Source organism: Stegastes partitus, unplaced genomic scaffold (assembly GCF_000690725.1).
Source record: "Stegastes partitus isolate 25-593 unplaced genomic scaffold, Stegastes_partitus-1.0.2 Scaffold604, whole genome shotgun sequence".
Taxonomy (NCBI): domain Eukaryota; kingdom Metazoa; phylum Chordata; class Actinopteri; family Pomacentridae; genus Stegastes; species Stegastes partitus.
In genome coordinates, this window is record NW_007578335.1 from 213,739 (window position 1) to 224,301 (window position 10,563).

The 10,563-nt window shown below is 45.7% G+C and overlaps 2 protein-coding genes across 2 annotated transcripts in view; both read right to left on the minus strand.

The window, feature by feature from the left end:
- lurap1l (leucine rich adaptor protein 1 like) overlaps positions 1-676 on the minus strand; it is a 10,034-nt gene extending 9,358 nt beyond the window's left edge. Inside the window, exon 1 of the mRNA XM_008289293.1 lies at positions 295-676. Within this exon, the coding sequence (XP_008287515.1) occupies positions 295-615 (321 nt within the window). The 5' untranslated portion in view covers positions 616-676. The remainder of the gene's footprint in view (positions 1-294) is intronic.
- A 2,018-nt stretch (positions 677-2,694) lies between these two features.
- LOC103362800 (5,6-dihydroxyindole-2-carboxylic acid oxidase) lies at positions 2,695-7,666 on the minus strand. Its single transcript, XM_008289294.1, has 7 exons — positions 7,126-7,666; positions 6,471-6,793; positions 4,505-4,709; positions 4,202-4,369; positions 3,944-4,123; positions 3,715-3,861; positions 2,695-3,635 (listed from the first exon to the last, which is right to left on the minus strand). Exons 1-7 carry the CDS (start codon positions 7,478-7,480, stop codon positions 3,448-3,450), a joined length of 1,566 nt encoding a protein of 521 aa, XP_008287516.1. The 5' UTR covers positions 7,481-7,666; the 3' UTR covers positions 2,695-3,447.
- Positions 7,667-10,563: the final 2,897 nt, after the last annotated feature.

Consider the following 10,563-nt stretch of genomic DNA (forward strand, 5'->3'; position numbering starts at 1 on the left):
GATAGGACTTCACTGTGACTCTGGGAAAGTAGGAAAAAAATGCTTATTTTACACTAAACTAGCTGTGGTGCAGTCATATTTTAGGTGTTTTTTTGCATTTATTTATCACATGTGTGGGTAAATAATTAGCTTTAGCAACATTTTAAAAAGAGCTAACTAGCTTTGTAATAGCACAAGTGTATAAAACTAGCATTGGCTACATATAAGATACATTTAGTAGCATTTTAAAGCTACTGAATCAGCTGTAACTCTACTTTAACAGCTACTCTAACAGTTAATAGACAGTTTTCTCACCATTTCTTGTTTGAGGAACAGCATTTTGCCCTCCAGTCTCTCCAGATCCGCAGAATCAGCCCAGAACTTGCGGCTGGCCGAATGCGCCGACGCGGACTTCTCGTGCTTGTCTCCGGGTTTTCCGCCGGCGAGAGACCGCACGAGACTGTCCGGAACTTTGCGACCCAACTTTGTCTCTAAATCCTTGAGTTCGGGCAGGACGCTGCTGTCCTCGTCCATGGTGAGAGCGGACTGAGGGCGGAGTGACAGAGCTTCCCAGAAGGCTGGCCGGAGGAGACGCCAAAATCCAAAGAGTCGAAGTCGCGCAGAAAGTTGCGGCATGCGCGCATCACAACTTCCTCCAGCGGCTGTCGGGCTGATGTGAGCAGCCAGAGGCTCCACGGTGGACCCACAGCACCGCCGCCGCTCCGACACACCTCCCGGTGCTGGCCCTGACCAGTGGGAGCTCAGTGCGGCGACAACACGCGCTCCGTGGACCCTCCCATCAGGACGCGTCCTCTGAAACCGGACACCCGACAGGTGAGGAGACACCGGGGGCTGACGGTGAAGACGCTCTGTGTTCATAACGACTTGATTTGTTTTCATGCATTTATTAATGATGGAAAACTATTTATTTATGTTAAAGGAAAACACTTCAATCAGCCACTAGGTGACAGTTGAACATCTAAGGGCAGTCAGGCCCGGGTCCTCCTAGTGGCGCAGGCAGGTAATGACAGCTCAGAGACAACCTGTGGCTTCAGGATTTACCTGCCAAGAGGGTCAGCAGCTGGACCTGAAATGTACCTGAGGTGTCACATACTGCCAAACACTGCCAAGTACTGCCACTCAGATGCCACATACTGCAACTCAGGAGCCACGGGCTGCCACATGCTGACACTAAAGTGTCAAATGATGCCCCTCAGGTACCACAAGATGCCACATACTGCCACTAAGCTGCACATACTGCAACTCAGGTGCTATATGCTGCCACTCAGATGCCACATACTGCCACAAAACTGCCACAGGCTGCACATACTTCCACTCAGGTGCCACATACTGCCACTCAGGTGCCAAATACTGCCACTGGGGTGCCACATACTGACACTAAAGTGCCATATACTTCCACATACTACCACTAAGGTGTCAAATACTGCCACTCAGGTACCACAAGATGCCACATACTGCCACTAAGCTGCCACAGGCTGCACATACTGCAACTCAGGTGTCACATTTTGCCACATACTGCCAAATACTGCCACTGGGGTGCCACATACTGACACTAAAGTGCCATATACTTCCACATACTACCACTAAGGTGTCAAATACAGCCACTCAGGTACCACAAGATGCCACATACTGCCTTAAGGTACCACATACTGCCACTAAGCTGCCAAATACTGACACTCAGATGCTGCATACTGCCACTCAGGTGCCACATACTGCCACTAAACTGCCACAAACTGACACTAAAGTGCCATATACTTCCACATACTACCACTAAGGTGTCAAATACAGCCACCCACTCGAGTACCACAAGATGCCACATACTGCCACTAAAGTGTCAAATACTGCCCCTCAGGTACCACAAGATGCCACATACTGCCACTCAGGTGCCACATACTGCCACTAAGGTGCCACATACTGCCACTGAGGAGTAACTAAGGTGCCACATACTGCTGCTCAGGTGTCACTGAAATGCCACAGACCGTTACCGTCTGCCACTTATGCAGACTTCCACTGACGTGCCGCTGCCTGTCAGAGCCACTAAGCGTCTCCTGACCTTTCTCTGTAGGGACATGTGATGCACCAACACTGGCGTTTTTTATCGCTTTCAAATATTTATCCCTTTGTCAATCAGCATGTCTCATTTAATACTATCTGTGGTGATTTAACACACACACAGATATGGCGTACTCCACTGTCCTCTTTTGTACCTTTTATTTGGGGATTTAATTAATTTAAATGTGCATGTGGCACCTTTTCACATCAATTATTAACTCTTATTTTTATTTCATTCATAAATCTCTGAACTTTAAAACCATCTTGGTCAGTCTGTGTCGGTTCAGACAGAATTCAGAAAATATGTTGCTGCACGGATGATATTTTATTCAGAGTTTACTTATTTTTCCTGTAAATTGTTCTTACCGGAAAAGCCATTTTACGTGTTCAACATCCTGAGAAACTTCCACAGCCTGGAAATTTCCTGAGAACAAATAGAAAACCGTATGGCTCCCACAGAGGACACATTTTTAATTACTGGGCCCAGAAAAATGAAAAAAAAATTGCAAAATGTTCAAACAAAGGTCCTAGAAAGTTTCTCTAAGTCTGTATATTTGGATGTATTCACATGTCCGGTTGACGTTTCACCAACTTCCTCTAACACCAGCAGAATCAGACCATTAAAATAATAAATAAAGCGGCTTTGAGGCATTCATTGCTCACCTTTATGCGCAAAGTCGTATCGATAACATTTAATCAGTGACATAATTTGACATGCACCCAGATTCAACAGCATCGTACATAAATGTAAAAACAGAGAAACACACAATTTCATATATTTTTTTGCTTAACGTATAATTTAGTTTATAAAAAAAAAAAAGACAGAAAAGGAAAACCTGGCTACATTTCTCATGAATCACCTGCACTGTTTGTTTGTTGCCGGTGGGAGTTTCAGAAATTGGACAACTGCACCCCCTTGTGGGCGTCGTGGCTCCCTGACATGAGCCGTTGGCACTAGTGCAGCTAAACGAAAATAAACACAGAGAGCAGGAAAGCCTGTGAATGTGGCAGGAGTTGAATTATTATTTTTGTGCATATATTACTCTGTTCTTCTCTCCGTTACTGTAAATGTGAACATTCAGGATCACTTCTTTACACCTTTTAAGTGAAACATCAAACACTCAACTACAGAAGGCATCACCGTCGAGGCCTGGCGCTCCATTTGTTCTATTCGCTTTAACCCAAGAGAGTCTTCTCGCGATGTTTGCAAAGCCACACTCCTACCGACTAACGAACACCTTTTCTTTACAAAAACTAGAGATAAAAAAAAGGTAACTGTTGACATCTATTTGTAAAGAGACTCCACCAGTTTCTGATGTATGGAAATGAACGAAGCAAAAGGATTCTTTGTTTTATTTTTTGATTCAAACACAGCTGCGTGGCACGTCGGCCATCTCACACCACAGACTGGCTTTTGTCGTCGTCGTAGCGCTGGTACTGATCCCCCAGCAGAGGCTGGTGGCCCTCCATCTTGTACGAACGTGCGCGCACGGCACACGTGGTGACGGTGAAGATGAGCGCCACGAGGACGAGAGCAGCGACGATGGCCATGGTGATGATTTCAGTCAGAGTGAAAGCTTGACCTGGGAAGGTGGAAGCACACGATTATTACCTTTAAAAGCAGCTGAAGGGGCAGCGATAGAGGTGAATCCGAATGTCTACCTGGCCATTCGGCTTCGTAAGAGTAACCGAGGTTCTCCGGAGCGGTCACAAACATCTCCGAGTTGGTCACCGGAGGCCAGAAGGGCACCATGTTGTAGCGCCTGTTGTGACCAATGGGGGCGTTCTCTTCAGGATACACAAGTGAATCTGTGAGGAAGCACATCCAGTTAGCTTAAATGTGGCAAAAACAACAAATACGAGCTGGAGCTTTAACCGGATTTTAAAACACCTGGACTGTGTCTCCTCAACCATTCGTCGAATATCGCATCGGTGTACGTGTGGAGCAGGACAAAGATGGGATCATTGGGCGAGAGGTGAGTCTGTCCTCCTGTTCCATTCAGGAACAAATGAGCCAGGTTGTGGAGGCTCCTCACCACGGGGTCGTAGTTCCCCTGGGGGGCGCTGTAGCCTGCACAAAAAACAAGAGAAGGCATAAGAAAGCGCTGCATGTAAATGTAGAAAGACTGCACGACCGGTAGCCGCTCACCTTCGATGGTGTTCCTGAAGCTTTCGGAGGAGGTGGAGTAGTAGGGCGGCGTGTCGAAAGTGTTAACCTGCAGACAGTCCGCTACGTCCTGAGGCTCCGGTAGACGCTGGACCATCGGCCTGTTCACGTTCCCTGCCGGGTTTCTTCTAATCGGAGCCGTCTCGGTGCCTGAAGGAGACAGAATATCAGACGTCATGCCTGCATTTTCTCTGCTCTCGAAGAATAAAGAAAAGCTCTGTAACAAAACAAGAAAAAAAAAAAGGCACCAGTGTGTCTGTCATGATAAACGAACAAAAGGCTCACTGTTGCAGATGGTTCCCAGCGTGTCGTAGTCATCCACGCTCTCACAGAGGACCCTCCACTGGGAGAAGATGGAATTGGGACTCAGGGAATTCATATCAAAACTGCTCCTGGCTCCCATCAGGTCATCTGTGCAGATGTCACATGTGCTTCCACCGATGGCGAAGTTCCAGTAGGGCAGGGCGAAGGAGGGGTCCTGCAGCATGTCCTGGTTGTTGGATGTGAATAAACGCTGGGTTAGAGAGCGTGAGGACTTAAAAGTTTTTACCTGCACCGGGCTTTATTTTAATGTATTTTCACAAGTATCCAGAACTCGGTGACGGTGTCAGAATGCACAGAATAAATGAGGTATTTTCACACACTGTGATCTGCTTTGAGGGCAGTCGCGGCGACATCTGTTCACGGTGAATGAGCAAATGTGCAATAAATGAAAATTGGTTCTTCAAACGCCTTTGTGGAAATGATTTATGTGCACTGTGTAAAAATATATACGAAGACAAAAGTCGAGAATTTATGCGGCGGCGTGAATCCCTGATGGATGTGGAAACGGAGAAACTTAAGATACAGGTAAAGCAAAATGTGTCAATACAGGATTTATAGGCGAAGAATATTCATGAGGCTCAAAGTTAGACTCTCATCATCATCCCTGAATTACTTTCTACATTTATTCTGCATTACGGTTTCTTCAAAGGACAAAAAAAATAAATACCGTCCTTAAACTCTACACTTTCTGATATGAGACCAGGCATTAAGACGGAGCTCAAGACAGACGTTTTCTCCCCAACAGAACAAAATAATCCACCGCTCTGCTAAAACCCAGGGCCCGCACTCCCCCAGATGTGATTTAAATGCGTCTGGATAAAGAGCCGGAGACACTTTTTAAGTCATCTTAGCTGATATCTTGCTTTCGAGAAGCGAGCTCTCCCTCCAACGCTGCCAGTGGGGCCGATTTGCGAAAAAACAAGCGACTAATTAGGGAGCAGGAATTCACCACAAACTCGCACAAGATAAGAATGGAGTTGCTCTGCGGGAGTCCAGCACACTGTCAGGGCTTGAAATCCCCACAGCGGCTCCGTCTCACTTTCTGTGCTTAGCTGGCGGACGGATGCAGCCGAACCGATAATGAACGTTCTCCAAGCGTCACTTTGGCGAGAGGTGCAGTCTGTCAGCTCCTGAACTCGACGGAGCTTCTTTTGGATGCTGCTGTTGTTGTTGGCGCGCAGATCAAATCAAACCTCAGCGCGTGAAGTGTTTGGTCACATTTTGCACGCCGCTCGCTTATTAAGGCGTGACATCGCATCCACAGATATGATTTCCTCGCTGGTGCGGTTGTGGGGAAATGCAAAAACAAACAGGCTACGGGCTATTAGCTGGTGACGTATTGGTGAATTCAAGATGTCGATAAGCAGTCAAGTGGCGGGAACAAGAGGATGCTCAACCGATTAGAATATTTTCCTTAATTAAAGACACTCTGAAAAGTCAGTCAGGGGACATATTCCTACCACTTAGTTAAATGCATCATTAAAAGAAAATCACATTTATTGATCTAGATAAACCTTTTAAGTTGCACACATTTAAACAGGTGGATTTGACACAGAAATTTTGCATCAAATTAATATTTTGTGTAAATTAAACTCAATTTTTTTTGCATTATTTGACACCTTAAGCCCTCTCACCCCCAACTTTATTCATTCATTTATGTTTTTAATTTAATTTGCCAACTTAAAAATCCCCCAACTTGTTACGATTAAGGATATGAACACTTAAAATAATTTTAAATATTGTGGAAAAGGTGCTTGGTGCTAATTTTTTGGGGGTAATTGTGCCTATGTGGGAAAGAAAATTCCCTAAACTCAATGTTGGTTGAGCAGAATTTCATTTGAAGTTGTCATAACTCAAAAAAAAATGAGGCAGACTGTTGCCAAAGCTTTGTGTCTTGAGTTTGCATCACACTCATGCAGCTCCTCACCTGCATGTCCCGCTCCAGCTGCAGCAGGTGGTACCGGTGCCAGGTGACGAACCCGGGGCCTTCGTGTGAGAAGTCCACGCCCCCGAAGCTGGCCTGCCCCGCGCCCAGGAACGTCTTGCTGACGGAGTAGTAGTGCGTCCACACGAAGTAATTGTAGATGGTGATGTTCTCGAACAGCGTGCTGGTGCCGTCCGGCCCGAAGATGTTGGAGTAGTGCCGGGTAGCGATCACCAGGTCGGGGTGCACCGTGCGCTTGGCCTGGTCCAGCGCGCTCACGAACGCACGCTTCTCATCCGCGCTGAGCTGCATCACGTTTCTCCTCACTGGGGGATTATAGGAGAGGAAAAATTGGATTAACTCAATCAGTCATGCGTTAACCGGGGATCAGTTTTTAATGACCGAGAAATCAAATTACGTTTTTTTTTTTATTATAAGTTTCTGAGCACTTTTTTCTGGGCCCTAATCTGAATTTTATTAAAAATATTCCAGTTTTATGAGATCGAAACTGATAGCTAGATCAACATTAAATGGATAGAAATCCTGAGGTTTAAATGCCACTGAGAAATCCACATCAGCTTCAAATCTAGCTACTTTCCAGCCTATCTATATCTCTGGCTCATACAGCTGTGATATTCTTTGGAACAGGAGGACTCACCAACAGAAACTCGCTGGTCACAGTTGGCTCCGCTCCATCCGTGCTTGCACCGACCGCAGTTATACCCGCTGAAGTTCCCGTTACATTGACAAGTGCGATTGAAGTAGCGTACGGGCCACCGTTCCCGGTCGTCCCGTCCATCGTGCGGGTACTGAGGCCCGTGAGGACGCGCGTCCACCGCAATGGACACGCACTGTCCGCGCCCGGTGCTGGAGCCGCACGGGTCGTTGTTGAGTCCGGAGGGCGACGGGCAGCACTGTCCGCTCCTCAGTCCCTCCGGTGTCACGCACTCCCTGGGGAACTGAGCGCTCACGAACACGGCGCCCACGAGCACCAAAAAACCGCACCGCCACATTATCCAAAGAGAGTGGTGCCAACTTTTACGCACGGCTGCTTTCGAGTCGATTACGCACGGGATTATTTACCTGCAGACGCACACTTCAGCTAACATCCAAAAACAAACGCGCAGCACTTCAACACACCAGGAAATACTTTCTGTGCCAAACGAGTGAGTGTAAAACTCCCCCTTCCATGCGCCCTCGCAGGCCTTTGCTTCTATTCCCCCCCAAACCGCTGAACCGTCGACCTTAAATACCGGATTAGCGCATGACTACCCGGATTTTCTGACTCCCGCGTGATCCCATCACATAACATCATGTTTCCTACTGGGGATGGAGGCAAAGGAGGCGGCGTGATCCGGTCATGCAAGTTATTCTTCTAACAAAAAAAAAAGTCACTGGGTGTCTGCAGTTCCCTGAATGAAGGCAACAGTGAATGTAAGAAAGTCTAATTGAAGCACAAATGATGATGAATGAGGACCCATGTACTGCAACGTTTCCTTTATGAACACAGTATGGAAATTAATTTGCTGTGAAGTAATAGTTTAATTCCCCTGAAATCTAGCCTTTGGCACAGGTTCAGGTGTTTAAGGTATTTTAAAAATTTCAAATAGTATATTGAAGAAATCTCTCAGATGTTTCTGTCAGTGTTCAGGGTCATGTGACCTCTCAGGAAGGCCTTTCTTTAAGAACTTCCTTCTTTGTTCAACCCAACGCCTGCTTTTACTGTCAAGTGCATAGCAACATGAAAGATATTTACTCCTCCAAAACACGCACAGACAAAAAGAGTCTGCTACAAATGGAGATTTCTTTCAAATCAGAGCAAATCAGCATGCAACACGTTCGCATCGCCGTGCATTTGATGTGCAATCAGCTGCATGTGTAGCATAAACGCTTTTACCCGTGTAAACAGCCTCGCAGTTTATCTTTTCCTCACAGTTTTTTAAATCACACAGACTACCATTTGCAACACCGTAGGAGTGCATTGGAACTGCCTATACCGCTGTCTTTTATTGGTTTATGTTTGCCTCGTAGCAAAAGGAGTCAGATATTATCCCAGAGGGAATTTTTTTTTTTTGTAAACAGTCGGTACAGAAACATACAGCAGAGCTAACCGAAGTAAAGCGAGCTCCTCTCCCCGCCCTTCATCTCCAACCAGGTGGTGCTAATGTGAAGCGTGGACTGAGGGGGTGATCAGTGTCGTCTGCTATTATTATGGAGTTTTTTGAGATGGCGTGTGTGCTGCTGGGGAGTTTGAGACACAGAAAATATAACAATTCTGATGTGAACTTCACGTGAAGGTGGTGTGAAAAGACGTGGTTAATTATTGCGACTCTGCTTCCAGTGTGTTGTTTCTTCCTGCTTACCTCCTCTTCTCCGCTCCTGTTTGAACTCTCCCTCCGACCGTCCCTCCAGCTCGAGCGCCGTTTGTTTATTTGCTTCACTGTTCTGCAGGTGAAGGAGCTGAGGTGGAAACAGAAACCTTTGATTACTCTAAATGAGCCGATGATAGAAGTGGCAAAATCTTGATTATTCTGGTGTGCTGCTATGATAGCCCCGAGGCAGTTTTGCACAAAGAAAAAAAAAAAAAAAGATTGTTTTTGTTGACTAAACCTACAGCGATAACCCCAAGGACCGAGAATCTAGGGCAGAATCAGCGAGGCACGCTGTTTCAAAAACATGCAAAGTCTTACATTCTTCCCATAATTCCCTGCAAGCTTCACCCCGGATTGCGAGAGAGGGCACCGGATAGCTGTTAATTGTGAGATATTATATAACAACAGCGAGTTTATCAGCGATCCTCCGGGGGATCAACACCCTCTAATTAGCAGATGCTTTTGCAGATTCGCACATCAAATGGTGGTGATGGGGAGGATTTCGAGGAGAGAAAAAGTCAGAGTTTTAGCTTAAATAACCACAAGTGCTTTCGCGTGACAAAACCAGGAATTTAAGTGATATGCAAAGCAGATGACCGGCGCCACCGAAGCAGTACGATTGACGCTTAAATCGTCCCATTAGATGAACCCAAACAGAGATGCAGAACTGAGTACATTAATACTATATTTTTAGATGTTAGTGAGCTGTGATGGTACGACATTGTTGATGCATCTTGAGAGACGCTACATCATGTTTGCAGCTGATAATTTGCATAGACTTGAGATCTAGGCCGTGCCATGCAAATTAGGAGTGTCCAGCCTCTTATTTTTTTTAACACTGTAGTGACCAGAGGAGGAGGGCGTCTCCATGTTGGCAAACAGAGAGCGACTGTGGGGGTTTGGTTAGTAAAGGGAACCATGACAAAGCCAACAGTGCACATGTATGAAGCCAACAAGGGATCAGTAAAGACATTATTCTTATAGATATAGCTTCTCCTGTGGCCTGAATAATGTGTTGCTTTGCTAAAAACATCAGCACATGAGCAATAGAAAGTTTGCTTTTATCAATTTATCAGTTATTGTTTACTATTGCTGCACATCTTAATTATCAGAATCAGATTTTTTGCGAGACATAGTTTACACAATACGAGGAGTTAGTTCTGGTGGGTTGGTGCAACAGTAAATGTACAGTAAGGTACAATGAGAACGCCGACTAACAACTAAGTTAGCTAAGAAAATAAGACACAACACACCGAGACAGCCGTCCTCGGCGCCATCTTGAAGAGATCGGAAAGGAAACCGTGATAAATGTACAATCCATGAGGTACAGTGGACGTAAACAAAGGATCAGGTGAAGCTCCTGCAGATACAAAATGACCTTCATCAGCTCTGATCCACATCTACTGAGCTGGGGACATCCCAGTGTACCAGCACTGCTCACAGGCAGGTTTTTATGTGAAATGAGGACTGTAAGTTTAATTATTTATGGCGCCGATAATAGTTAAGGGAGTAGTAAAGGACATTAGTATTCCTTCTACCAAAAATAATATTTGTGAGAGACGTAACCCAGTTTAGTTCTGGGTCACTGCCACTCTGTTCTCAGAGAGTTCATTATTTAAACGCTCATAAAACAATGTCAAAGAAGCGAGGCAGCAGATTTCTAAGAAGAGAAACTTTTTTATTTTTTTCTCCCCATTCCAAACACACGAAAGTCAAAGATTCTT

Excerpts from the sequence above, each read along its gene's own strand:
- LOC103362800 (XM_008289294.1), bottom strand. The coding sequence starts at position 7,480 with ATGTGGCGGTGCGGTTTTTTGGTGCTCGTGGGCGCCGTGTTCGTGAGC. Across the intron at positions 4,124-4,201 it reads CTTCAGGAACACCATCGAAG|GCTACAGCGCCCCCCAGGGG; the intron begins GTGAGCGGCTAC and ends TTTTTTGTGCAG. Across the intron at positions 3,636-3,714 it reads TTACGAAGCCGAATGGCCAG|GTCAAGCTTTCACTCTGACT; the intron begins GTAGACATTCGG and ends CCACCTTCCCAG.